Raw genomic sequence first — 27,618 nt, forward strand, 5'->3', positions numbered from 1 at the left:
CATAAGTTCAAATGATCCACGAAGCATTTCACACGTGTTGAAAATCGACCTCGTGATATATTACAACATCATATATAAATACTAACGGTATCAATCCGTGAGAGCTTCCTAACTATTAATTATTTTTTTAATGAAAGTCCTAACTAGTAATATTGTTAAGTGATGTGTTTACATGTTTGTAATCATTCCGTTGGTTAATTCAATTTTGTTGGTGACGGGAGGAGAAAATAATTATGATTTTTCAAATTAGGAGGGCATTTTGACAATATGTAGAATGTGAGTTTTTTATTTTAAAAAATAACTGGTAACAATATTAGACTAAAATTAAAGTATCCTGATCAACTATGTAGTCGAAACGCCTCTCGACGTGAGGCAAATAAATCGGCGCTCTGCTCACCGTTCGCTGCCACCTTCGTGGTCATGTGATTGCGAGGAAACGGCGCCTCGGATGAGAGAAGGCTGCGCCGTGATATGTGGTCAAAGCTGGTTCTTCTAATTTTCTTTCGCTGCGAGAAGGGCAGGTGCTTGTCGGGATGGAGGTTATCACAAATGAGCCTTTGCTAAGAAAAGAGTTGGAAAGATGAGGGATTTAAGCTCCTCCGTTACTTTCTTTTCTGTTTTTCTTCTTTACCTCTATAAATCGCTCGAATATAGCAATCATCTTGCGTATTTTTGTAGGCATGTCTCTCTTCCACGAAATTTAGTTTGCCGCTTTTTCAGGTTCCTGAGAATTCAGGAAATCATTGTTTGGGATCTGTTTGATAAAAAAAAATAAAAAAAATTAGCCTTTTGCAGTGAGGTTTGTGTTATTAGGTTATGTCCATTTCATCGTTGTTGATAAAGTAAATTTTTTTTTTTTTTTTTGCGTTTTGATAAAGAATCTGTTACATGAGTAGCAGGATTTCTATTTGGAATTTGGGGAATGATGCTTAGGGTGATTCTTTTGGTCCTTCTCCTTCTTCATGAGACTACAGCTGCAAATCTTCCTGCAAAATGGCAGACCTTGAGTGGTATGATTATGGTTTCGCTATCAATGTTATGCTCTATGAATGCTTGTTTGCAATACTCAATGGGGGGAATGATTTTGTAAACATTACAGAAGCAAATAAAAACAACCCTCTTTGTTGTTTTTCTTTACAATGTATATTCCCAATTGTAGTATCAAAATTTGATTATTTTTTCCTACTATTTGATATTATGCCAGCTAGACCACAATCATAGAATTGAGAACCTTTTATTTGATTAATGAAGCACAAATCAATAATGTGTTGGAGGGCATGGATAGATTGCATGTGACGTGGTGATTACAAAGAGATATGTGGCATATTAATGGCAACGGGCTCTTGTTTTTGTCTAACTTGTAACCTTTTTTATGTAGAATTGTGGCCACGGATCTAGGGGTGAGCATTCGGTTAATTCAGTCCATAAATTAACCGAATTAATATTGGCTAATCGAATCGAATCGAATCAAAATTTTACTAAAACCTAATTAATCAAATCAAATTAAAAATTGATTATTTTGATTAACATCGAATTAACCGAATTTGTTTAAAAAATAATAAAAAGAATTTATACAAGATTAACCGAATGCTAACGGATCCTTCGTTCCTCCATAAGGGTGATGACATTTTTTTTTCATGATGATGTGATGTCAGGATAAAAAAATTATTATAGCATAACTTGGTTTTGTTGGTTTGCTTGATGCTTCAGTTACCAGTAGAACTTTGCATTATCCGCATAACAAACCTATGATCCAATTAATGTAGTGATAAATTGCTAATTCCATATGCAAGCCAACATTATGCTACCTACATAGCAACAATTGAGGTGGTGCTAATTCACAACAATTGAGGTGTTGCTAATTCACAACATTTGCAGGTGGTGCTCCTTTGGTCATAGCACAAGGTGGCTTCTCTGGAGTTTTCCCAGAGTCCAGCCAATATGCCTACCAGTTTGCACAGGCAAATAGTGTGAAAAATGTTGTTTTATATTGTGATCTTCAGATGACAAAAGATGGAGCTGGAATCTGTCATACGGATTACAGGCTTGATAATTCCACAACTATTTCATCTGTCTTCCCTAAAGGGCAGAAAACTTATCCTATCAATGGGAAACAAGTTCGAGGATGGTTTGCAGTTGATTTCACTTCAGATCAATTATATAACAACGTTTCATGTGAGTATAACAATGATTGTACCTGCTGTGAAGTATTTTATTGTTGTCCTTCTAACTGGCAATGGTAACCAAGACAAAATGAATTTGAATTCTGGAAATCTTTTCACCAAGAAACTCTGCATGCAATTTTTATCTTATCATGAAAGTGATACTTTTACTTGAGAAAATTCCTCTTTTATTGGTTTATATTTAAAAAATTGAGGTAATCATGATTCCTAAAGTAAAAAGAAATAAATACCTATTATATTAGATGGAAGGAATGGGTTGCTCCTATTCTTGTTGTTGTTAAAGGAGAGTTTTTCTTGTTCATATGAATATTAAAATCAAGATGCATCTATACTAGTAATGATTTTGTTTCTATCGTGTGGAGATTATAAATAGTTCATATAGTGACTAATTGCTCATTATCTTCTTAAGAAGATAACAAGTCATAATCTTTTTTCCCTTTGAAGTGATTCAAAGTATCTATTCCCGACCAAGCATATTTGATGGAAGTTTGCCGATATCCATGGTTGAAGACGTTACTGAGCTTCACCCTTCTCAATTCTGGATAAATCTTCAGGTAAGTGCATCAAAATCCTAACTTTGCGTCTTTTTATAACATAGATACAAACTAATACATATATTGATAAATAGACTTCATTATTCTTCTTTGTTTTTGTCCATTCTTGAGTGAAATACATGAGCTTGAAAAGATAGCCAGTTTTAGAAAATAATTTGACTACGGAGTTGTTACTAAAATGCTCGTTCATCTCCATGAAATGGATATTCCATGGCTATCTATAATTTTTGACATTATAACGTCTTTCAACGTGCTGCAGTTCAACACCTTTTTCAAGGCTCACAATCTGGATGCTGTGGACTACATTACCTCAGTTTCAGGACAAGTAGTTATAGATTATATCTCTTCTCCAGAAATAGATTTCTTAAGAAGTTTGATGGGAAAACTCGGAAGGTCCAAGACAAAGCTCATCTTTCGATTCTTGAGCGTGGATGATGTAGAACCTTCCACAAAGAAAACATATCAAGCCTTCCTAACTGATCTTGCCACTATCAAGTCATTTGCTTCTGGAATTCTTGTCCCCAAAAGCTACATATGGCCTGTTAATCATGATCAATATCTAGAGCCCCATACTTCTTTGGTAGCTGATGCCCATGCCGTTGGCCTAGAAGTTTATGCAGATTACTTTGCAAATGATATGCCTGCAAGCTACAACTATAGTTTTGATCCAACGGCAGAGTATCTGCAATTTATTGATAACTCAGACTTCTCAGTAGATGGCGTGCTTACAGATTTCCCTTCAACAGCATCAGAAGCCATAGGTAAGAATACTTCGCTAACCTTCATTTTGTGTGCTTCAAGATTAAAATATTATCTACATTAAATTTCTGGTTGGATAATAAAAAAAAAACAAGCTAAAGTTTGTTTTATGGATGTACATAATGCCATGTCATTTCTCCCTTGTTTTTGTTGCAGCTTGCTTGGCACACAACGACAAGAATGTTGTCCCTAACAAAGGTAAATAAGTTTTATAGCTTTTATAGTCTTTTTGGTTGTTGATGCTGATGGATTTTTTTGTCCTCACTATGATGTATGATGCAGGTCGACCATTGATTATAACACACAATGGTGCAAGTGGAGTCTATGCTGGATCCACCGATCTTGCATATCAACAAGCAGTAGCAGATGGAGCAGATATAATTGACTGTTCAGTTCAGATGTCAAAAGATGGAGTAGCCTTTTGTTTGGAATCTCCAGACCTTATGGGCCACTCAACAGCAGTACAAACATTTATGTCACTAGCTACGACAGTTCCTGAGATACAAAGCAACAACGGAATCTTCTCATTTGATCTATCATGGAGTGACATCCTAAGCTTGAAACGTAAGGAACTTTATGCTCTTTGTTGCCTGATGAGATTAGTATTTCCTACAAAGGGGTAAAACGGCTAGGGAGAGAATTGAAGTAGATTTACAGGGAAGGGATAGGGTAATGTTTTAGTGTTCTATGAAATTTACTTTATTCTCTTTGTTTTCTGATGAAATTTTCCTACATGGGAGGAAAATGGTTAGAAAAGAAATGAGGGAGATTTAAGTGGAAAAATATTGGGTAATATTTTTCATAGTCTGTGTTTCCTTGGGAGGAAGTAAACTAGAGTTTTCTTTCTCTTTGTTTTCTTGGAGGGAAGGGAGCTTGATTTCTAAAATCAATTAATTAAAAATATGAATAATTAAAATTTTGATATATATGTTTTTAAACTTGAATCACAGAGTTTCCGTCAAAATGGCAAGTGCATGACATGATATAGTTACGATTGTGCTAAACTTGCACTTGTGAGTGGCTATTACTTTTATACTAACAATGAGAAGTAACTATTGTCTTATCACTCAAGAAAAAGAGGTGCAAAATATGTGGTAGACATCCTTAGATGCTTACTTTTCTGTGGTTGATGATCTGATCAAAGAACGGTGTTCATCCTTATATTTTTTTTCTCCTTTTTTTCCTCTTAAACATCATGCTTTTGAAATGCTAGTTGGCGTTGAGCTTAGTTACTTGGGAAGAACAGCAATGATCAAATTTTATTTTAGATAACTCCTATGCATATAAGAAGCTGAAGACTAACACAAATGAACTCTGCACTTAGGAACCTAATAAAAAATAAAGGAAAAGAACAATTTTGAATGGATGTTCATTACAATATTATTCTTCCAATTGCTCTCATTTATTGCCTTCTGGTATTCGTACTGTACACATGTATTTCAAGATCATAGAATAATCTATGGACAGTTTGTGAGAATATTAGAAAATATGAGAATGATATAGTGATCCTGGTCTCCTCTTTTTGTTATTTCCCTTTCAGCTGCATTGACAAGCCCCTTATCTCAAGCTGGCCTGTCAAGGAATCCTGCAGCTAAGAATGCTGGCAAGTTTATGACACTGGGTGATTTTCTTAACTTTGCCAAAACTAGCACTGTTTCTGGAGTTCTAATCAACATAGAGGTACAAACGGATTTTCTATTCTCTTCATTGTTAGTGCAAAATATTTTCTAAGCATAACTTTATGGGGAAAATTCATTTTTTTTTTTCCTTTATTTGCCTGTAATACAAGGAAAATTCCTTTTCTTCCATTCTTTTCATGTATTCAAGATTGGTACTCCCTCCCTTCATGTCTACATGAAAGACTAGAAAACTTAGAAGAAGAAAAAATCTTTTAAATGTATTCCATGAAAGAATCCTTAGTGAAAATAATTTCTACATCATTTTTCTGATTAATCACATGTTTTCTTCTTGCAGAATGCTGCTTATCTTGCTTCAAAGAAAGGCCTTGGAATAGTAGATGCAGTCTCTACTGCACTTTCAAATGCAAGTTACGACCAACAACCAAATAAGCAAATCTTCATCCAGTCTGATGACATTCAAGTCCTCGCTGTGTTCAAGAAAAATCCCAGCTACACTCGAGTGCTCTCCATCAAGGAGACCATAAGCGATGCTCCCAAGCCAACCGTCGACGAGATCAAACAATTTGCAGATGCAGTCGACCTTCCCAGAACATCCATTGTCGCTGATTCAGGCTCCTTTATTTCTGGCTTCACCGACGTCGTCAAGAAGATGCACGCAGCAAACATATCGGTTCATGCGTCTGTCTTCCGGAATGAGTACTTGGCGATAGCGTTCGACTACTTCTCGGACCCCATGGTCGAGCTTGCTACATTTGTTGCTGGTGTCGAAGTTGATGCCGTCGTCACTGAGTTTCCAGCCACTGCAGCGGCATACTTAAGTAAGTACTTGCTTATATCTCCTAAGTCATCTTTGTTTACGTTAACTAGAGGTTTTTTGCTATCAATTTTGTCCAACGTCAACTTTGAATCTTTTCCAGGGAGTCCATGCTCAGACTTGAATGCCAAGCTGGACTACTCAATCTTGCCCATAGAGCCTGGATCTCTCCTCGCTTTGGCTCCGCCGGAAGCGTTGCCGCCAGCTGAAGCCCCTGCCCCTGCTCTCCAAGTCGCTGACATTCAAGATCCGCCACTACCACCGGTGATCGGTCGCTCCCAGACGTCGTCGGTGGTTGCTCCTCCGACGACCTCTCCTAGTGGCCAACCGACAAATGCTGCGAGCCTTTCTGTCTGTCTCTTGGCGGCGGTGCTCAGTTGCCTGTGCGTGATGTATCAGTGATGGTGCTCCGTACAGTTTGTCTCATTTTATGAAATGGAAAAAGTTGCCTATTAAAATTTACGGGTGTGTTAAAAAAAAACAAATGAGATGGTTAAAATGAAAGAGTATTTCAAATATGAACTAAATGGAAAAGAGTGTTTTTTATATATATATTTTCTGTCAAGTAATTTTTGCATTTCGTCTCTTTAGTATTCTTAAAAGCTTGTGGTTCATGTATTTTACAGTTCTACATATACTAAAAAGTTTTAATATTTTGACAAATTTATATTTAAACATAGTGATGAGCAATGCTCCGAGGTATGAAATTCTTAATTTGATGAATCACGTGATTTATTTAATCTAATTTAGATAAATTAAACATATATTTTAGACTGTCTAAATGATTATTCTCTATTTAACACTATTAAACGCCAAGGATTAAAAACATGCTAACCCAATGGGCTTCGTCGGTGCGGCCCATTTAATTCCAATTAATGGGCCGACTAATTTTGGTCCGCATCTGGCGACTTTGAAACGATTTTACTCGAATCCGACGGCACAAGTAGTGTCGAGAGTCGTGACTTGCCTTTCTACTGAGCTACTATGAATCATGCTGTCACAAGTCGCGCATGCTTCTAGAGATCTGTTCTCCATTTCTGTCGTCGACGACTGCAATCTCCTCGTCTTACTTGCAGGAATATTTCCTAGGGTTCTTCCCTCTTCTGCTTCTCTTCTCGTCTCCGAGCTGTTCTTCTCTATTACAGATGCATCTGCGATGGATTTAGGTGGCGACACCCGCGAGTTAAAGTTCTATGTAGACAAAAACTTTCTCGCCCATTGCCCCTGTGGTTTGTATGCAGTGCATTCATTTTTATTTTTATTTTTTGCTTCTCTTCTGATTCTAATTTGGGTATTGCGCTTGTGTCAAATCTATTGAGGCGCCGACAAAATTCTTCTAATGAATTGGCGATTGTTCCGCCGTTTATTGTGAGATCTAGTGATTGTATCTTGAGGTGGACGCAGGACGCTTGCATACATGAAATAGTGATCTTATGATTTTTCTCTTCTTTTTTTTGAATCTTACTTTAAGATATTTTGAGTATCAAGAGGGCATTTGAGTAGTGAAGCAAACATCTCAACTTGTTTCTTTTCTAGTACTTAATTTTTGTTGCATTGTGAATTCTGGAACCCCGTATATTCTATGAAATGGTGTCATTATTTTATAAGATCAGTTACAGAAATCATAGCATGCCATTGGAAAATTTTGGAAAAATTTAAAATAGTTGGAAAATTTTAACCTGATCTGCCTTTGCCTTTAGAGATAGATATACATGTTCGCACGCACAACTTCAGCATTCAATGAGAGTTGTTCTGAATTTGTGAAAATTAATTCCTTACCTTAAGAATTTTGAGGTTCTTAAGAAACTACAACTGTTTTCCCTCTTGCAGACTCTAAATGAAGCCTTACGAGATTCATTCAAAGATGAGTTGCTGCATTGTGAGATGACAATTGCTGAAACAATCAGCTTCAATGATCAACAACCCCAAAACAGAATGAAATTTATAATAATCTAAGTTTTCTTTCTAATCCATGGGTGAGTGGATTGTTGGAGCTGTTATCAACATAATTGGAAGTATTGCCATAAACTTTGGGACTAACCTTCTAAAATTGGGTCATGATGAGGTAATATTGTACTCCTAATCTCCTTGCATAACTAATTGCTAGTCAAGACAGTGGTACATTAGTTAGTGCTCACACTTGATGTTCATAAATTCATGTAAATATCATTTCCATGTATCTTTATGTTTGTAGCGAGAGAGGTATTTCATGCTTATTAATGATGGAAGTGATAGCAAACTTAATATGAAATCAATCATACATTTCCAAACTTGGAGAATTGGTATGTCCTTGGACTGGTGTTTGGTTTCTCTATTCCTTATGTTTAGTCTTATTTAACATATTAAAGCTTCTTTAAAATCACTTCTGTTGCAGGTATTCTTTTGTTTGCTTTTGGAAACTGCCTCAATTTCTTTTCCTTTGCTTATGCCGCACAGGTCAAGTTGCATTTTTGTTCTTAAATTATAACATTATATCTTTCCAATGTATTAAATATTTTGTCAATTTATTCTTTTCTCTGAAATTCACAGTTGTCTAAGAAACTATGCATTTATATCCATCTTTCCATCTGATGGCTGTGATTTCTGTGTTTTTTGGTTAGCGTTTGGTTATCATGGATTTTAGTGAAAGTAATTGTCAACTTGGTGCTTTTGAATGCTTCTATGTTCCTTACTTTAATATTCTGTTTTTCCCCGTAAACTATCAAGAATATAAGCTATTGGCTATTTATTTTCTTCTATTGCAACTAATTTAATGTATTTGCCTTATGTTCTTACGGAGTTAAGTATGACCTGTTTTGGGGGATGTTGGTAAATAGTAACACATGCTGAGTTCCATGATAAACCATGCCTTGTTCATTAGTTCCTTTTTTACCAAGAATAATTATAGCTCATTTATTGGATTGTTTTGCTGATGGGATGTCTTGTTTTTTCTGGCAGTCACTTCTCGCCGCTTTGGGTTCAGTTCAGTTTGTATCCAATATTATATTTGCTTACTTTGTGCTACATAAGACAGTATCAGTCAAGTATGTCATTTCCGAAAAAAAAAAAGATTGTTTTGATAAGGCCTAATGTAGTATCAAATATATTGGATTTCATTTTGGCAACTTGTTTTGCAGGGTCATTCTGGCAACATCTTTCATTGTTTTGGGCAATATCTTCCTAGTATCCTTTGGAAATCACCAGTCACCTGGTTGTGCTGTTATTTCTATTGCCAATGTTAAGAATATCAAATGATTGATTGCGTGCTCCTTCTATTTTTTCAGTATTCACACCGGAGCAACTGATTGCAAAATACACCAGCTTAGTCTTTCTTTTATATTGCTTCGCCTTGCTTTTGGTGGTTAGCCTCAATCAATATATTTACAGGTTAACTTTTTGCATGCTTTAATTTCTTGCTTGAAACAGTCATTTTTCTCTGTTTTTTTTTTTAATATTTTATCTGCAAATTTTGAAAAATTGTTCTAGTCTAAGTATTGGCTATTATATTTGACAGGAAAGGAGAAGCATATCTTGCAGTTTCTCAGAGTGACAGTCTTTATTGGTCTACATTGCTTCCATTTTCATATGCAACTGTTTCTGGTGCTGTGGGTTCCTGCTCAGTGTTATTTGCCAAATCATTGTAAGTTGGGGATAGGAAAGATTTTGTAGGTTCCACAGGATAAACTGGATACTAAATTGTTTTAATAATTCTGTTTATTTCTGCAATAATTTGGACTTTGTCCTTCCTTTTGTAATAAATCTGCCTCGGTTTCTCAGGTCTAACTTGTTAAGACTGACCATGAGCAGCAAGTATCAGTTCCATAGCTGGTTTGCATATTGTATACTACTATTGTTCTTATGTACAGCCGGATTTTGGGTAATGATGTCATTAAGTGTAAACTGCAAAGTAAACTTTTCAATTTGTTCAATTATAGTGGAGCATAATGCAGCTATTATGACTTGGAAAAGTCTCACATAGTTTCTCATTGATTAAATCCTAGATGGCAAGATTAAATGAAGGCTTGTCTCTCTTCGATGCAATCCTCATTGTCCCTATGTTTCAGATTGCATGGACCTTCTTTTCCATCTGCACTGGATTTGTATATTTTCAGGAATATCAAGTGAGACTTTTGTTTATGGAAATGAGGAAATCCCTTCACATAGTTTGCACTGATTTGCTGAAACTGACTGGAATGGACTTTGGCAGGTATTTAACACCCTAAGAACGACTATGTTTGTAATGGGGATGGCATGTGTGTTCTTTGGTATTTCTTTGTTGGCACCTGATGGCACTAAAGGTACCAACGCAGTTTTGTTTATGGTTTACCTTAGGTTATTGTCAGATAAGCTAATTTTTCTTATAAAATTTTAGGATGCAGAGAAAATACTTCTTCATTGTCTTCAGATCCAAGCCTTTCAACTAATATGAACAGGTAACTTTACACTCTCATATAGGGTTGCTCGTCGTAATCTTTCATTTAGGAACAACGTAGTGCCCTTCCAAACTTGAGAAACATAGCAAAGATGTCCGATTTAAAATTTCATGTGAGTAAATATGTGAAAGAAATTGGGTAGCAAAGACCGCAAAGTGTGTGTTTTTTTTTTATGAAATTATGCTTTACTTGTTGGGGTTGATCAGTAGTTTTGATGTATATAATGAATAGAATTTGTTGTTTTGAATTGAAGAGCACCCAAGATACTGACAGACGAAACCGAAGCAAACCTGGATGGGTTGCTTGCAAATACAGTGCTTGCGAAAGCAAGATATATGCTCCTGAAGGCCAAGGTACTTCTACTGAAACAGAATAATTTCCTTTTCTACATTCGTGGGTAAAATATCCCAACACTGATGTTCCATTTTTCCTTTTCTAGGCCGTTGGTTCTTTTTCCCTGGGTCTTGGTGAGGACTCACAGGGTGCTTCTTCAGTACTTGTAATGCCTATGGTATCTTCAAGGACAACAGGGTTAAGAGACACCATCTTCGATCGAACAAAGTTCATTCCCCTAAGAAACTCCAATGATACAGAGATGCAGGAAGAAGTCTTTGATTGACAAGATCTTCTGGCACTGTTTGCTTGGTATACGTTGTAGAGATATGATTCTGCCAAAATTGTAAGTTCCAGGATCATAGATCCACATTTGGCATCCAAACATATTCTATACAGTATTCTTGTAGAGTGATCGATAGATTTTCTACTTGACGGTCCTCCTGGGAAATCTCTTTGGATTTGCTTCTTCATCCAGATGCTGTGAAGGTAGCTATGATTGTTGTATTCTGCAAGTTTATAAGATGTGAAAGGGCATAGCGTTTATCTTTTTTGAGTGTCCATTAGAATTTCGGTCAACTTGTCTGCTTGATCCTTTCGCCAACCATAAGCAGTTTTTTCAAGTGGAGACCTGAGTGATCGGTTCAAATCGATCATGCCCAAGTTAAAATGGTTAGATTAGTCTCATGAACTGTTAGTCCTGTTAAGTTTAAGTATGTTCGAGACTAGTGATCTATCTCATAGATAACTGTAAGTTAATATAGACTTAGAATAGAAAACATAGAGAAAATATGCCGGGTGCCAAAAAAAAAGAGAGAAAACTTTGTTAATACTAAAGCATAATTCTTCTTCTTATTATTATATATACTCTGGATCTAAAAGATTTAAAAAGGAATGATATCTTAGATAAAGAAATTTTACCAGAAAAGGAAATATACTAATATAGACAATTCTTAACTCTTAAATACTATAAATATTAAAAAAAAATATCTTATATATCATAAAATGAAAATTACTAAAAATAATAAAAAAGTTCAAAGATTTTTAAATTTTGCACATATAATTTTGAATCTCGAATCAAAAATTATATCTTCCAAAAGTTTAAATTATCCTATGTTGATGCTATATGATAATGGAAAAATACTGAATAAGCAAGAGGAGACGTTTCCGTATCCGTATGTGCAACTTAAATAACAATAAATTGGAGATGTTAAAATATCTATTTTTTTTTTTTTGAATGCCAATATATGTGGCACTGGATAACTTGCTCAAGCGTCGCTTATAGTTAGTTCCACAGCAAGATTAAAAAAGTAAATTATGATGGGGGGTCTCTTTATATTGGAGTAATTTTATTTGCCAAGAGATATGGACATATCAAACATTAAATGAGCATCAATCATACTATTGTAATTAATTACACTCATCCAAGCCATTCTTAGAGTCTATCCCTAAGCTATCGAAAAGAAGATAAATTAGGAGATAAGCTTATAGCCAATTGTCAAATTGACTAGAAGTATCCATTATACTATGTTAATATTGAAGAATGTCAATAAATAAATGCATAAAGAAGTTAAAAAAAAAATTAAAGAGAAATTGAGTACTGAAAATATCTCTAACACGGATTATTTAATAAATATGGATGACTTTAATGATTTTTAAGACTACTTCTATTTTGAATTTTTTTTATTATTCACAAAATAAAAATTCAAATGTATAAAATTATATTTGCTTGTCTTAAGTGGGTGTTATTTGTATATTTATATTTTAAAAGACACGAAACTTCTATCAATGTAGAATCTTAGGAAAAAAATCGTTGTGCTAACTTGTGACCTCTAAATCACACGGCGATAATTTTAATGTTGCATTAAAGCTCCCCTTCCCATGATATTAGATATTTAGTTAGAAAATTTACATTAATTAAGTTTGTGTGAAATATGGGATTAAGTGAGATGTTAAAAAAAAAAAAAAGTTCCTTGAAACTCCAAAGAAATTTTATGTTAAAAAAAAACTGAGCATAGATCGAGGGAAATGAGAGTCTATTTTAACATTCTCACCAAACAGGAAGCAATTAATTAGAATCAAAGCTCCTTGTTTGTTAAAAATTATTATATGGAGAAAATCATTGAGCTTAAAAAGATCTTAATTTTATTAAACTGTTATAATGATATTTATTTATAATTATAATACCATATCATTATCAATACCACAACTACAAATACATATTTATATGATTAATTTATACTACAGCTAATAAATATTTGCTCCCTGAACAATAATGGATGTCCCTCAATTAGTGTAATTTAGCACAAGAGTTGAATATAAGACAGACAAACAATTGGATGAGGACTAACATCATAAATCTCGACTCCAAAGTGAAAACAGACAGTTTACTTGAATACATCATAATTTAATAAATGCCGGTAGTTAAAAGTAAAACCAAGCTCTGAGTTCCAACTACATCTAGGAGGCCATGCCATTATCACGACAACGTATCTAAAAGATTCTGAATGGAGATTAAGGATGGGCATTGCCTTATTGAAGGATGAAAAAACAATGTCTACCTCTTAAGTTTGAGTTAGAAAAAACAAATCACAAAAGGAGATGAAGTAGATGTTCGAATGATATGATATCTCCTGACTGAACCTCTACCCCCAGCACGGTTTTCATCAGCGGCCTGCAGTTTTCTTTGGCGGAGCTAGCTCTTCATCATCAGATTCGACATCACCATGTTGCCAGATGTTCAGCCTTTCTTTTTTCGCTTTCTCTTGGAATTCTTCGAGATTGTCAAGAGCTGCCTTGCGTTCCCTAGTGTCCCATCTCTTCTTTCTTTCTAATCTAGCAAGCCCTTCCTGCACTCATTTAGTTGAAATCAGAATCATACAACAGGCAAAAAGATCTATGTAACTTTAAAATAAAGATGCGGTTGGACCTGAAGCATCGCGGCATTGATGCTGAATTCACCTTCAACATCAACGAGAGTCACCATCAATATATTACCAGTTCCTTGTCCTCTTGGTTTCCCCCCAGAAGTATCACGTTCTTCAATCATAGCCCTGAACTCTTTTGAGTTGTTCATTGTACACTCACTCAAATACTCTGCAGCTTCTAGACCAAAATCATCCTCCAAATTAGGCACTTTTACGTATGCAAGACTACAAAGCTGAGCTAAACCAGGAGCTGCCGACACTGAGGGGTCAAGAGGACGTAAGCGGCTATATGGAACAAATTCTTGGTTTCCATAATCAATATAGAAAACTTCAAATTTGTCATTTGGTGATTGCACAGCTCCTCCTCGTGGTCCATTTACAATCTAGAGATGGGCCAGATAAATAAAATATGATCAACATTTTTTAACATTATTGTTTAAAAAATAAGACCAAGAAACAATATCAGGAAATATGCAAGTAAGATTAATTTCAGTTGACAGATTCAGACAGGACCCAGATGCACGTTTCTGTGAACAAAAAACTTAATATTGTAGTAGTATGATAAACCATTGACAAAAGCACACTTTCGTCCAATATACTTAAGAACTACAGCAAGAGGTAGAGCGAGCAATCAAATAGAAAATGATATGTAAGTTTTGGTATTGTTTATTTGTCCTTTTTTCAGGTTTATTCTGAGAGGTATTGGCCCATATATTACAAACTATACAGGCACCTAAAAACCAATCCTTTTGAATCAACCAACAACTTATTAGATGTAGGATCTTTAGCAAATAACTTTAATACACAAACACAAGAGATGTTGAAATAAATCTTTAGCGTGTTAGAGTAACTTAAACTAATTACAGAATTGCTGAAAGGAGAGGTTACTGCATTGTTCCTGCTCAGTGGTTTAGTGAACCCAATCATGTCCTTCCTTTCATTGCCTTGTCCCACAAGTATATCACAAGTTATTCCAATGACTAATCATCAATATGCCTGATTCAGCCGTGGTATTTCAGATAATATAAGCTTGACTTCAGGTACGACACTGAAATTTTCTAGCATATTCATGTCACATTAGAGAATTAACGTGTGAACTGAGACTTTAGGGACAATGATTTTGGACAGAAAGAGTTAATTGGCACTTTTCTACCGGGCATAAGCTAAGAAAGATTGCTGAAGATTTAGTATTGTTTTGAAGTTTTACTATTTCTGAGGTCACTCCATAATGATTTTCAACTAAAAAGTCCAAATTCTGTGATTTGTAAATGTTATGTGATAAACCAGTTCTAGTAAGTAGGAACAATGAAAAAGTTGTCTGGAAAAAACAAATTAAAGATACACTTCCACTAAATAAATCCTCAAGCAGCAATGAACCAAGTGGCTCACATAAATCATTAAAGATGGAATTAAATAAAAATTAAAATATACCATGGCTCTGTTCCAGGAATTATCGATGCTGAACTGAGCTAGGACAAGATCACCCTTTGAAGGATTAAAAGAGCCAACTATTGGAGCCTCCTTAATGTTTAGAGCAGCAAGTTGGTGCTGAATGGCAGACACCTTCTGATCAGCAACAGTTTGGACATAAAATTTGCCACCTCCAAGAACTTCAGTAACTACCACCTAAAGTTATAAAGACAACTTGAGATGATCATGTTTAAGAAATTCAGTTACCAAGATTTAAAAATTACTTCCTTTTGGGAGCACCTTGAGCACTTCTTTCTGTTTTGCTTCAGCAGAGGAAACATTTGAAACTTCTTTTGTTTCATCATAGTTCTCCCAAATCTGCAATGGGAAATAAAATTTATATGATCCATATCAGTTGTTCAAATAAAGAAAAGAACAATCAATCCTATTACCTTCAGCTTCTGGTGCTTTGCAGACTCTTCAGCCTGAGCCAAGAGATGAGCATCTGATATCTTGTCTGAACTAAATGAGATTTGAAGTCGTGCTAATCCAGCTTCCAAAAGAGTAACAGCCATATTGGTCCTAGACTCCCACAAGGATCCTAAGAATGTTCCAGTCCGATCGACAGTTTCAATCTCAATCTATCCAGCATAACAAAGAAACATCTTGGTGTTAAAAACAAATGTTACCAAAAAATTATAATAAATTAGTGAATATTACCTCAACATCCCGCTGCAATATTTTTCTTCTCATCAAAGCAATTGCATCATCTGAAAAAGACTCCTCACGACCAGGACAGCGAACACCAGAAAATGAGAATGCAATTGTACATGTTTCCTTGGGAATCAATAACTTAAATCGATGACCACTAAGGACATACTCAACAACAGCAGTATGCCTCCTAGTCCTTTGCAGAAAAGGCAAGAAATCTCGTGATTTTTTAATAGATGCCTGTGTGGATAACATTTTTCTTTCATTATAGTTCCATGGCAAAACATACAGGAGAAAATCAACTATATATGATTCCACTACTGACCGTGGTTAAATCAGTTATGTGCATCACTGGAGAATCTTTTGCAGAATGAATCCCTTTCCTTGAATTAATTGCACGCGACTCAGCAGCCAGCAATGCATCATAATGATTTGACCTTTCTTCAAAATCTCGATGCCTGACTACAGTGGCAAAGCCTCGAGAGACAACCATCTCAGCAACATTCATTCCAGGTTGGTTAGTTGAGGCAGAAGAGTTATCATCAGCTCCACTCTTCACAAGGAAAACTGACCCAAAATCCATTACTCTAGAATCAGCTGGATTAGAGACTGCCCCATTGGATCCATCAGCTGCACCAACCTTCCTAGAGTATTCCATCGACACATTTACCTGACAATAATTTAACTGTGAGAATAACACAACCATAACTTCCATCATACATATCAAGCCAAGAACCATACTTGATTCCCAATAAGACGGGTGCGTAAGAATTCTTTAGCCTCACGGGCATATGGTGCTGGTTTCTCATCTCTTCTTGGATTCCCCATTTTAGGTGCTCTGATGCTTGAGAGATTGACTCTACGCTCAGCTAATGGGCTTCCAAATGGAGCAGCATCATCAGCAACAACTATGCAATCACCACTGACAACCTCTACAACCTAAAAATTAAAAAAGCAATAACTTAGTTCAAATCAAGGTTTCAAACGCATATGTGTTGGTGGTATGCAATTGGCCCAATGCAGAAAAGCATGTTGTGGTATGCAAAAACATATCTGCTCAAACATTAAAATATTAATAAATATTTATATTGACATCTAAAGTATTATCATTTGTAAAATAAGTACCTAAGTTAACACTTACAAGTTTTATGCTGCTGACAAGGATAGTCTAGGGCTTTAACTTTCAGTTTAAATTGACTCAAAATGAACAAGATAAGGCTTTTCTAAGTTCACATGTAGACAGCATATGTCAAGGCAGAATATATGCAGCCACAATTAAAGCTTTTTAAAACCAGGGTTCAAGTGCAGAAGTTATAGGGTGCAAAGGCATCAATTTCAAGGAAGCCAAGCCAGCTAAAAACACATACTTTTCCAGTGAAATTTTGGTCATGAATGGCTTTTGAATTTGAAGCTGGAGGCACATAGTTTGTCCAGATTCTCAGGCGATCCTTCTTAGATTGAAGTTCAGCAGCCTTCAACCTACGTTTGGCATCATCCTCCATCATGTTTGCACTCCATTCCACATATTTAGCAAAACCCTGTGGAGAAAAAAAAAACAATATTTTGTTACAGAAACCTGTCTCACGTATTTAATTTTACAAGTAAATTTATACCACTCCATATTCACATTCACCAAACTCATACAAGAAAACATTTACCTCATGTCAAAAGAAACTTTTTTTATTTTTTCCTTTGGAAGAGCAATAATAATCCCAGCAAAGCAGAAAGTCAAACAATTGAACTCACAGTTAAGGAATAAGACTTATCACACAGAAGGTATCGACCTTGTTTAAGTAACATATACATAGAAAAGGTGCAATTTAGGGAAGTAGAAAGGACATATAACTTCAGTTTTTTGGTTGTGTTCTTAAATAGATCCATTTTTTAAGTGTAAGATAAAACAAGCGTATGTGCTAGGTATGACTTTTCTCCTTCAACCTGTTGTTGAGAATATATAATTTCCTGTTGAATTGCAATTTACTGGAAAAGCTATATTTAAGAATGATCACTCAGATTATTTAAAATGGCTTGTAGAATTGTTCGCGAGAACAGATTCATTAAACAGAACTTATTGTGATAAGTTTTTGGACCAGATTTAGTTCATGAGAAATAAAAATATATTTTCCCTGCAACTTTTTTGCTGATTGATGTAATGAAAACAATGTAATGTGCAAACCTAAATTAATTCATCTCAACATATATTAAAGTAAAAATCATTTATAACTCAACTATTTTATTAATATAATAGAAAATCTAAATGAAAGAATATTAAATAGGAGAACAAATTGAATACATCTCAGCACACTTACATATGCTGAAGTGTGTCAAATATCAGTGAAGTATAGTGGAATAAATTTTAATTCAATTGACTATCTAATTATTGAACAGGAGTCTTAACGTAATGGTAAAGTTGTTGTCATATGACTTTCTGGTCATGGGTTCGAGTCTGCATTGGCGGGAGCTTCATGCTCCAAGCTACCCTTTTTTTTTACTATCTAATTGTTGCATTTTTACTATTAAAAGTAGATGAACCATGTGAATGAAGAGTATTAAGGAATAAACCTCATCTAAATGCATTTCTACACGCTTCAACTTGTGTTGAAGAGTGCGAGAGGTGGCACAACATGGTACCAAAACCATATTGTTTTGATCAAGGACCAAAAGTATGACATCAAATGATATTTTTTTACCTTGGCGCAACTAGATAGGAAATATGATTCAAAAATAAAAAATAAAAAAAATCGTCCATATAATAACTCCAGAAGAAAATCTAACGTGAATATGGATTTTCAAAAATCAGGTCATTTTCATCCATCAGACGGAAACTACAGAAGAAAAATTAACTTCAGATTGCTATCTTATCTATATTAATAAGCAGCAGTTCTGTGTTTGCTGTACAAATATAAAAAAGCATACATACATTCTGTACAAGCTCAAGTGCAAGGTCCTTTGCAGTATCACCATCTGGATAATAAACTGAGCCAATTAGATTGCTGAATTTATCTACACCTTCAAGAACAATTCTCACCTAAAGAAGTTTGGAGGTTAATATTAACTGAATGAACCAATTGTTGAAGCTCATAAACTGGAAATTACAAACAAACATACATCTCTGTTTAAGATGCGAGTTTCAGTAAAGTGCTTAGCATCCCTCCCAAATGGATCAGGTGCAACTTCAGTAAGTGATGCAGGAGATGCAGCAAGCCTCTGTGCCGATGTTAGTGGCGGCCGAGTTTCACCAGCATTTTCTCCACTAGTATCATCTGCTGCAACTTCATTCTCAGGAATAGCATCACTAACAGGCCTTCTTCCCATCGAAGGAGACTGTTTTATGATCCATTATTTTGTCATTTCAAAGTGAAATAGCAGAATACATTTTCCTCTGCCATAATTTTCATTTTGAGATAAGGCATACCTGGATCCCTGCTACAAAAACTTGCACAAACTGGAATGTGGGGAGGAGGTAGACTCGAACAGTGCTTCCATCACGAACCTGCTCCACAATTCCCTGCATAGGTTTCCCCTTGTTTGCAGCAAGCAACCCCATTGCATCTAAATTACTAGGATCACCAATAGCTGAAGGTGGCAAATTTCTCACAGCTAACTCTGAAGCACCAGGATCCTACAAGATTTAGCCAAAAAAAATGCATGATTCTTCCAGACTTATGAACAGTAGTGTTCTAACCATATGTTTATGCAATTGCCTAGCTCCAATATAGCTAAGTTTACAAAGACAATCAAAGCCTCCAGTTTTGACCTTTAGCAGTTACCCAGCATGAGAGGTACTCATTCTTGAGATAATCAAACAAACAATTCAATAAGTAGCTTCGCAATGAGTGAATTAGAGAAATTGGGGTGAGAAGACAAGGGTGTTAGGCAGTGCTGATTAATAGAAGAAAAAAACACATATGGTAAAGAAAGATGATCACACAAGAGCCCACAAGATCTATGAAGTGCAAATTTTATTAACTAGCCTAGCTTTGAATTAGAAAAAGAGCTAGCATACGTTCAACCAGAGTTCTCTATAGTTGCAAGATCATTACTTGATATTAACACAAATAAAACATACAGTAATGCAAAATTATGGAATCTTAACCTAGAGTAGGCAAACCTAAAAAATTCCACCCATCATAGTTTGATATACATCGAGCAGCCATTAACATCCACAACAAACACATATAATAAGGGCCTTCATCTTCTGTGGATTAGAGAAAAAACCATGTGGATGATCACCTTGTACAGGAGAAGATTTTGAAAGCATCACCGGCATAAAACAGAGAAAGAGTACTAACCTTGGTCCAGCGCCCAACGCCCTGTTGTTTGGCTTGCTCTTCCAAATGTTGTAATTCTGCAAGGTATGGGCTTGCTTCGCCTTTTTGTTGGCCTTGCTCTCTTACCTGACAATAAAGAAATCTTAGCTCAAATATCAACATCAAAACATTTTTCTAAGCTATTGAGAATATACTAAAACTAACAAGAGGCACTGTGTATTCTTACTTTTGCCCATCCTTCAGAAACAACTAAGTATGCTACATTCTTCTCTCCAAGAAAAACAGTACCAAATTCTCTTCCAATTGAAGGAACAATGTAGTCCACCCTGAATGTGACTTCCTAAAAAAAATATCAAGATTGTGAGAAGGATGTTGCCTTCCCTAATGGTATGTAAAATATCCACAAGTTAGATAAGGACCTTCCCAATACAAAGCTTTCTCAAAAACTCCCTGCTCTCCCAGGCAAATGGCTCATCAACACCACCGCGACGAGCCTAATCCATCATATAATAGTCACAATATAATGCATTAGGAAAAACTAAGGCACGCATGACAATGAACAATTTCCAAGTGAAAAGTAGTTCATCCATTAAACACAAGAAAAAGAAGAAAAAAGTGTACTCATGCATGACCTATTACTATTAGGAGTTAGGGCATCTCCAATGGTTAGAGCTCTAAGAGCATCTCCAATGCAAGGTTTTTGAAAACGTTTGTGAAATGAAAAAGTTGAACAAAAAAGTTCTAACCTTTGTGAATACAAGGTTTGAAGTTTATAGTTCAAGAGCAGTAGTGAAATTTCAAAGATGCTTTTTTATCTTGAAATTGATGTAATATGCATGTAGCCATGCAATTACATGTTATGAATTGTACCACACAAAAATCATTTAGAGCTCTAACTATTGGAGATGTTTCAATAGGTTTTTAGAATGTTGATGTGGCATATTGGGATCATAAAAAAAGCTTTTGTCGAACTCTAACCATTGGAGATGCCCTAAATGGGCTTTTTTATGGTCCCCAATATAATAGTCAGAATATAATGCATTCGGAAAAACTAAGGCACACATGACAATGAACAATTTCCAAGTGAAAAGTAGTTCATCCACCCAAAAAAAACATACTCATGCATGACCTATTACTGTTAGGAGTTGGGCATCTCCAATTGTTAGAGCTCTAAATGAGCTTTTTTGTGGTTCCCAATATGTCACATCAAAAACATAAAAACCTACTACTCTCCACTATAAAAAAAAACCTCCCTATAACTTTTTTTGTAGACCCTACATTATCAAATCACACATTTTTATTTATTATTTATTAGTAAATGGTCCCACCCACGTTACTAATTTTAAGAGAAAAAACAGTTTTGAAATTTCACTACTACTCTTAAAATAAAAACCTCAAACCTAGTGTTAACCATGGTTCAAGATTTTTTGTTCAGATTTTTTGATTTCACAAACCTCTCAAAAATCTTGCATTAGAGATGCCCTAAAACACCATCGAACTAAGGGCATCTCTAATGGTTAGAGCTCTAAATGAGCTTTTGTCATGATTTCAATATGCCATATTAGTAATATAAAAGATTATTAAAATATCTCTAATAGTTAAAGCTCTAAATGAGTTTTTTTATGATCTCATTCATAGTATAAATTGCATGGCTTCATGCATATTGCATCAAATTCAAGACAAAAAAGAAGGTTTGTATTTTCACTACGGCTCTTAAACTACAAACCTCAAACCTCACCTCTACAATGATTTAAAACTTTTTATTCAACTTTTTGAATTTTACAAACCTCTCATAAACCTTACATTGGAGATGCCCTAATAATGAATTTCGAAGGTACATTTCTAGTCAAACTTTTTTCATGAAAAAAGAGAGAGAAAGAGTGCATTGTTTTGCTCAAATGTTGGAAAAAAAAAAGCCAGATTTACATAGTTCACTGATAATTCCAAATAATGTGACAGCCATGTGAGACTTAGTTACCAGTCTAGGAGTAATCAGGGAAGATAAAGTGATGGTTTTTTCAGGAGGTATTGCTGCTTTTGTATTTCCCATTATAACCAAGGAGTCCCCAGAGGGGACAGCCTTAACTTTCCCCCTCAACCATCCTGCTGTTGCAGTTGCAGTTGCAGATGCCATGTCAATAGCTGATGCCTAAAATCAGTATATAAAACGCCACATTAAGAAAAGTGAAGGTATGACCCAAAATAAGAATTGGAAAGTTTATTCGTAGACTATAAGTCCAGTCGAGTGTGCACTTATTTTATAATCGCGAGGATCATCCAATAGATCCATCAAAACTTGATCAATTGTAATGAAAAAGTCGACAAATAATATAGAAAACATAACAATCGTGCAGAAATATATCTCTAATGGGTAACACTTAAAACAAGTACGAAACTTGCATAAAAGTTCGATCTTTCACAGATCTAGGGAACAGCAAAGGCATCACAATTAATTGGATTGAAAATCATGTTAGATCTCAATGTTAAAAACACAGAAACCGGATCAGAAAATGCAAGAATCCTCGTACGACTACGATCATAACATAATCCCCGCAGAATAAAAAACCCTTTCTCGATCAAAAGAGGAAAAGACAATCTTTCCTCAGAGGGAAGCCCGATCTAGTTCAAACGCAATGGACCTATGGAAGAAAGGCCTAACCTCAGCTGATCTCACAGACGAATAGCCTCCTACGGATCAGAAGCGCCTTATCGAAGAGAAAGACACTACTTGACGCTAGCGCCACCAAATTCGGCGCAAGGGGGAAGAACTCGTTCGTCGGAAGTACGCCGCAACCTAAGCTGACCGGGGTAACGCGAAATTTGATTTATATCAGCTTCCTATATGCGAAAGTACGCAGCTACCCCCACGGAGATTAAGATGAATAAATTTGGAGATTAAGATGAATAAAATTTGATCCGCATATCTTTATTTCCAAATAACCATTAAATCTACAGTTAATTCGATCCTAAAATTAATAAAAATAATAATTTGAGTGCTGATCACGATCCTGAAATTAACATTTTTTTACAATTATTTAGCATTTAAAAAATTGGTACCCAAATATAATCATTTGTTACATTATATTGTGCAAAATGCAATTTGGGAGAAAACCAAAAGAACTCCCTTATTTTCATTAATATTAAAAGATTATCTCATTTTTCAAAATATTAAAAAGGCACTCCATATACAATTGTATCATAATAAATTTTGTTCCAAACTATTTTAATTTAAGAAGTTTTGATCAAAATTATTCTAATAATTTTGATCAATTTACTAATGTAATACTAATATTGAATGGTTAAATTAACCAATAATTAAAAATGAAGTGGATAATGTGAAAAAAAATAATCTTACATAAGAAAGTCTGACAAATAAAAGGAAAACTTAAAATTATATTAACTTAAATCTAATTAAAATAGAAACATATAAGATTAGTCTATTTATAATTATTTTTCATTATTACAATAAAAAATAATATTAATTTCAAATAAAAAAATTAAATGTCTAATTTGTTATAAATGTGTTAAATTTTTAATATTTTTATATTTGATAGACGATTTCTTTTATTTGTCTATCCAATAAATATAAAACATAGCTTATGCACATTAAAAAATTGACTTATAGAATATTTATCTTGAGTAAGAATCAAATTTGATTCTCTTAATTGTTCATCTGTATTACCACTGCACCACACTTTTGAGATCTTTTTTATTTCCATTTATCTCAAATCACTAATTTAAAATATTTTTATTTTTTAAGATTTTTATTTTTTTCCTTTATAAATTTGTATTGAATTTATTTTCTTAATTCACGATTATTTTTTTCTGGCATTATTTATTTCTTTCTTTATTTGTATTATTTACGCTATAGTAATTTTGATAAGCATTTGACTAATTTTAAATAAATTAGACCTATTTTAACTAAATTAAAACAGTTTTTTATCAATATTTATGTAATTTTAATCAATATCAAATAATTTTAAGTATAATTATTTAATAATTTTAGTATATTATAGCAGTTTTGGTAAAACTGTAATAGGAGCATTAAAATAAGAGCATTTGGGGATATAAGAAATAAAGGCATTTTTGGAATAAATGAATTATTCTTTAAATAATAATAAAAATAAAGAATGCTTAATTCTTTTCCAACCCAATATACTAAATTTCAACCATCATCTTTTTCTGTAATTACTACTGATGGAAGGGTAAAAAGTGGAACAAACAGAGTCAGGAGGCGTCGGCGACCTCGCTCTCTTCCCGTGTACAACCCGCTGCCTGCTCAGCAAAGCTAACAAAATTTGTTCCTTTTCTACCTAAACCTACTGATCCATTGCAGCTTTACAACAAATTTTGTTCCTTTTCAGACTGATCCCTACCCATGTCGGTATTTCACGTCTGTTTTCTATCATTTAGGGTTTCATCTGTTTAGGGAATGATAAGCCACTGGAGAAAGGACGTGTTAATCCTTAGTTTCTTATTTATCGCCTGCATGATTGAAAATCCGTTGATTGATTTGTATCTCTCTATTTGTTCTTTTGATCCCTTCTTTTTGAATGTGATATGCATGATTCTGTTTGTCTGTTAACTTTTGATGCTCCATCACATCACATCACATGCTTAAGTGTTGATGCTATTTGAGTTTGTGAATCGTGGGCATGGTCACTGTCCTGTTTGCATCCGCTAAAGAAAATTTGCAGGATCCGACCGCAGTTCTTCCCTCCCAGATAACACGGTATGGATGAATGTGTAGGTCGTCCGTGGAGTTGACTCAATGCCTTTGACTTCAAGTTTTTTGTGAACTAGCAATTTATTCATCAAGAGAATCTCATGGTCCCTTTAAATATTATGGAATGTTCACAATTTCACATCCAGCGTCAACAAAGGAGTCACAAGTTTGAAACCTTGAAAAATTGCAATGAGGGAGAGATGTAATTGATCCTTATCCTACCTGATGAAAGTTATATTAATGTCCGAGGGCTGCCGTGCTGATTCGGGTTATGGCCGGTGCACAGGCTGTGAGAAACTCCTGGCTTTTAGCTCTTCCTCAGGTGAAGGATGCGTGGTGGAGAACCTCAGCAGTCTTGGAGCCTACCCGGGATCGGCTCCTCCAATCGTCATGGTCTCCAATATTTGGGGTATATGTTTTCTCCCTTTCTCTCAATTTTACCTCTGGCATAGACAGGAAGCTCAATATGATTTGAAATTATAAAAAATCATCCATTTGCAGAATTTGAAGCACCGAACTTGAGGTATGCAGCAGAAAATTTTCTTAATCAGCAAACCGTGTGAATTGTGAATGAAGAATCTTGAAGTTGTGTATTACTTACAGGCTCCATTCACTAGCTATGTCATCATTTTAGCTCTAAAATTTTGTAAGCTCAACTTGAACAAATCAGCTTTTCCATAGGAAACTAGCTGACAAAGTTGCTGCTGCTGGATTCTCGGTGGTAGTTCCTAACTTTTTCATGGTGATCCCTATATACCTAATCCTAACAACCCTGCAACAGCATTGGGCAGTATGTTTATCAGCATCATGCTTTTATGCAATTTGAGTTTCACCATTGTATTTTCTCACCGTCCCTTCTTGATGTGATATCTAGTTATCGACTACTGTTTCATGAAGCTACCAACAACCTTTAAGTTTGTGTAGGACAAAGGTCTTAAATATGTTAAATCTGTAATCAAGCATTGGTAAATGCACCTCTGTATTTGGGGCTCTGCAGGATTTAGCTGGGGTGGTGTGTTTTTCTCGCGTGCTACTTCCCTGTATGAGCCTTCTTTTTTCTACTATTTTCTTACAATCTTATTGGGCAAGGTAGTTGTTAAACTAGCAAAGACTGATTATGTCACGGCTGTAGTAATGCTGCACCTATCCTTAGTAACAACTGATGATATCAGTTCTATAGGTGTTCTTTCTTTATAGAGGTCAATTTAAATCCCATTGAATCAATTCTTTTGACTACAAAACTGATTATTGATTACAATTTAGAGAAATGACTTGACTGTCATCTTCAGTAAGTTATTGCATTTTTTTTTCATATATGCAACTAAAATTTGACATGGAAATCAATAACTGAAGTTTCCTACAGAGATTAAATGCCCCGCAGCGATACATGCTGCTGATAATGACAGCATCACTCCCCTTGAGCTAGTGAAGCAGTTTGAGGAAATTTTATCTGACAAAATTGAGATAGTCTCCCTTTGAAATCGTCACTGGAGTGCATGAGATGAAAAATACTAAGGGTGCGTTTGGTTTGTCTTTTTCCATTTTCTGAAAAATACGTGTTTCTAAAAAATCGTGTTTGGTTTGTATTTTTCGTGTCTATTTTCTAAAAAAATAGATAACGTTTTCTAGAAAAACAGAAAATGATAAAAAGTCATTTTTTTTATTTTAAAAAATGTACGTTTTTCAGAAAATGAAAATGGAAAACGTGCAAATCAAATGCATCATAAGATTCTTGGATTTTGGTTTTGAAACTAATTGAAATACGACAAATGAATTGATGTAAATGAGTTTCTTGGGTCCAAGTTTAAATGGTATTAGCAGTCAGGCAAAAAATGATATGTGATGCTTTCCTGGAATGTTGCCTCAGGTGGACAGTTTTGTGAAGATCTTTGCTGGTGTTTCTGGATGGACTGCTCGATATGATGCTGCTGACGATGAAGCGGCACTAAAGAAAGTTGAAGAATCTCATCAGGACATGTTGGATTGGTTCCTCAAGTATTTAAGTGAATTCTCATAGTGAATTTACGGCAAGAAAATAGAATTTCATAGACAAAAAAAAATCCATCTCTAATAGTAATTTTTTCATTTTTAAAAAAAGTTTGAGACGTAAATATTCCGTCTCAAAAATTCATTAGTGAAAGTCCTATTGTTAATCTTGAGATAAAAATATTTCTTCTCTAATTTCATAAATAGATTAGAAAGATATTTATAAATCTATTTTTAAATTTAACCAAATAAAATTAATTTTAAATATAAATTTTATCTCTAATTTGTATTAATCTATTTCAAATAATATAGTAAATATAATTTTAATCTATTTATAAATTTATTTATAATTTTGTTTATAGATCCATATATAATTTTATTTTTAAAATTATCACTAATTTTTTATTATATTTTATTTCTATATTTCTCATATACATATCACTTTACAAAACAATTATCCATTTCAAATAAATTAAAAATATTTAAAACAGCAAATTTTACTTCCAAAAGTATAATACAATTAACATTTAGATAAATAAATATTCACAACATTCAAATAAATTTAATCATAATCAAATTATAAATAACTAATAAAATTTTAAATTCCATCACAAATAATTTAATTTTTATTTCATCTATCACCACGCTCATGAGAACTAAATCCTCTTGAATATAAATATTTTATATATCTTACCTTTTGAATCATTTTACAAATTATCATTTAGATTTTCTTCTCTTTACATACTTTCTCAATAAGTTTATGTTCCATTTGTCTATTTGTTTTTTTATAACAAGTTTCAATTTATTTTTTACTTTTAATAATTTCTTCATTTATCCTCTTGTTAATAACACACATGTTTTCAATTTCTTCTGATAGTTTTTGTTCTTTTCA

The 27,618-nt window shown here is 34.4% G+C and overlaps 4 protein-coding genes across 15 annotated transcripts; 3 read left to right on the plus strand and 1 right to left on the minus strand.

The window, feature by feature from the left end:
• The first annotated feature begins 342 nt into the window (after positions 1 to 342).
• On the plus strand, positions 343 to 6,530 carry LOC122017391 (glycerophosphodiester phosphodiesterase GDPDL7-like). 5 transcript variants are annotated; one of them, XM_042574995.1, is made up of 10 exons: positions 343 to 799; positions 897 to 1,010; positions 1,879 to 2,175; positions 2,628 to 2,737; positions 2,997 to 3,498; positions 3,653 to 3,694; positions 3,779 to 4,060; positions 5,037 to 5,176; positions 5,471 to 5,954; positions 6,054 to 6,530. In XM_042574995.1, the coding sequence occupies exons 2-10, from the start codon at positions 923 to 925 to the stop codon at positions 6,350 to 6,352; spliced, it is 2,244 nt and encodes a 747-aa protein (XP_042430929.1). In that variant the 5' UTR covers positions 343 to 799; positions 897 to 922; the 3' UTR covers positions 6,353 to 6,530. The 5 variants fall into 5 exon arrangements, with proteins under 5 accessions (XP_042430929.1, XP_042430927.1, XP_042430928.1 ...); XM_042574993.1 differs by having other exon boundaries at positions 900 to 1,010; XM_042574994.1 differs by having other exon boundaries at positions 343 to 539; positions 900 to 1,010.
• A 395-nt stretch (positions 6,531 to 6,925) lies between these two features.
• Positions 6,926 to 11,244, plus strand: LOC122016549 (probable magnesium transporter NIPA8). 3 transcript variants are annotated; one of them, XM_042573887.1, is made up of 14 exons: positions 6,926 to 7,183; positions 7,781 to 8,015; positions 8,145 to 8,232; positions 8,325 to 8,386; positions 8,888 to 8,973; positions 9,067 to 9,140; positions 9,214 to 9,316; positions 9,444 to 9,569; positions 9,707 to 9,836; positions 9,931 to 10,050; positions 10,137 to 10,227; positions 10,302 to 10,362; positions 10,616 to 10,715; positions 10,802 to 11,244. In XM_042573887.1, exons 2-14 carry the CDS (start codon positions 7,923 to 7,925, stop codon positions 10,979 to 10,981), a joined length of 1,314 nt encoding a protein of 437 aa, XP_042429821.1. In that variant the 5' UTR covers positions 6,926 to 7,183; positions 7,781 to 7,922; the 3' UTR covers positions 10,982 to 11,244. The 3 variants fall into 3 exon arrangements, with proteins under 3 accessions (XP_042429821.1, XP_042429820.1, XP_042429822.1); XM_042573886.1 differs by having other exon boundaries at positions 6,926 to 7,179; XM_042573888.1 differs by having other exon boundaries at positions 6,929 to 7,179; positions 9,707 to 9,806.
• Positions 11,245 to 13,081: 1,837 nt separating this feature from the next.
• LOC122014646 (ribonuclease TUDOR 2-like) lies at positions 13,082 to 22,844 on the minus strand. The gene is made up of 17 exons (XM_042570974.1): positions 22,674 to 22,844; positions 21,993 to 22,163; positions 20,434 to 20,508; positions 20,241 to 20,354; positions 20,036 to 20,140; positions 19,159 to 19,365; positions 18,852 to 19,067; positions 18,664 to 18,771; positions 17,111 to 17,281; positions 16,485 to 16,682; positions 16,069 to 16,413; positions 15,753 to 15,983; positions 15,485 to 15,673; positions 15,333 to 15,410; positions 15,054 to 15,248; positions 13,625 to 14,005; positions 13,082 to 13,544 (listed from the first exon to the last, which is right to left on the minus strand). The coding sequence occupies exons 2-17, from the start codon at positions 22,146 to 22,148 to the stop codon at positions 13,362 to 13,364; spliced, it is 2,952 nt and encodes a 983-aa protein (XP_042426908.1). The 5' UTR covers positions 22,149 to 22,163; positions 22,674 to 22,844; the 3' UTR covers positions 13,082 to 13,361.
• Positions 22,845 to 24,197: 1,353 nt separating this feature from the next.
• Positions 24,198 to 26,903, plus strand: LOC122017257. Of its 6 annotated transcripts, none has more exons than XR_006121307.1 (4): positions 24,198 to 25,149; positions 25,242 to 25,263; positions 26,104 to 26,257; positions 26,608 to 26,903. XR_006121307.1 is itself a non-coding variant. In XM_042574817.1 (4 exons), the coding sequence occupies exons 1-4, from the start codon at positions 24,930 to 24,932 to the stop codon at positions 25,564 to 25,566; spliced, it is 303 nt and encodes a 100-aa protein (XP_042430751.1). In that variant the 5' UTR covers positions 24,198 to 24,929; the 3' UTR covers positions 25,567 to 25,801. The 6 variants fall into 6 exon arrangements, 3 of the variants coding, with proteins under 3 accessions (XP_042430751.1, XP_042430752.1, XP_042430750.1); XR_006121309.1 differs by lacking the exon at positions 25,242 to 25,263 and having other exon boundaries at positions 24,198 to 24,942; positions 25,027 to 25,149; XM_042574817.1 differs by lacking the exons at positions 26,104 to 26,257; positions 26,608 to 26,903 and adding an exon at positions 25,422 to 25,801 and having other exon boundaries at positions 24,198 to 24,942; positions 25,027 to 25,149.
• Positions 26,904 to 27,618: the final 715 nt, after the last annotated feature.

The sequence above is a fragment of the Zingiber officinale genome, chromosome 8B, assembly GCF_018446385.1.
Source record: "Zingiber officinale cultivar Zhangliang chromosome 8B, Zo_v1.1, whole genome shotgun sequence".
In the NCBI taxonomy this organism is placed as follows: domain Eukaryota; kingdom Viridiplantae; phylum Streptophyta; class Magnoliopsida; order Zingiberales; family Zingiberaceae; genus Zingiber; species Zingiber officinale.

Bases quoted from the DNA above. Each gene is read 5' to 3' on its own strand.
- LOC122017391 (XM_042574992.1), top strand. From the start codon at position 923: ATGATGCTTAGGGTGATTCTTTTGGTCCTTCTCCTTCTTCATGAGACT. The intron at 4,061-5,036 runs GTAAGGAACTTT...TTTCCCTTTCAG, and splicing joins TGACATCCTAAGCTTGAAAC to CTGCATTGACAAGCCCCTTA. The intron at 5,955-6,053 runs GTAAGTACTTGC...AATCTTTTCCAG, and splicing joins CACTGCAGCGGCATACTTAA to GGAGTCCATGCTCAGACTTG.
- LOC122016549 (XM_042573887.1), top strand. From the start codon at position 7,923: ATGGGTGAGTGGATTGTTGGAGCTGTTATCAACATAATTGGAAGTATT. The intron at 8,233-8,324 runs GTATGTCCTTGG...CTTCTGTTGCAG, and splicing joins TTTCCAAACTTGGAGAATTG to GTATTCTTTTGTTTGCTTTT. The intron at 8,387-8,887 runs GTCAAGTTGCAT...TTTTTCTGGCAG, and splicing joins CCTTTGCTTATGCCGCACAG to TCACTTCTCGCCGCTTTGGG.
- LOC122017257 (XM_042574816.1), top strand. From the start codon at position 24,966: ATGAAAGTTATATTAATGTCCGAGGGCTGCCGTGCTGATTCGGGTTAT. The intron at 25,150-25,241 runs GTATATGTTTTC...ATCCATTTGCAG, and splicing joins CATGGTCTCCAATATTTGGG to AATTTGAAGCACCGAACTTG. The intron at 25,264-25,421 runs GTATGCAGCAGA...GCTTTTCCATAG, and splicing joins TTTGAAGCACCGAACTTGAG to GAAACTAGCTGACAAAGTTG.
- LOC122014646 (XM_042570974.1), bottom strand. From the start codon at position 22,148: ATGGCATCTGCAACTGCAACTGCAACAGCAGGATGGTTGAGGGGGAAA. The intron at 20,355-20,433 runs GTCCTTATCTAA...TATTTTTTTTAG, and splicing joins GAAAGCTTTGTATTGGGAAG to GAAGTCACATTCAGGGTGGA. The intron at 19,366-20,035 runs GTTAGTACTCTT...TAAATCTTGTAG, and splicing joins GCGTTGGGCGCTGGACCAAG to GATCCTGGTGCTTCAGAGTT.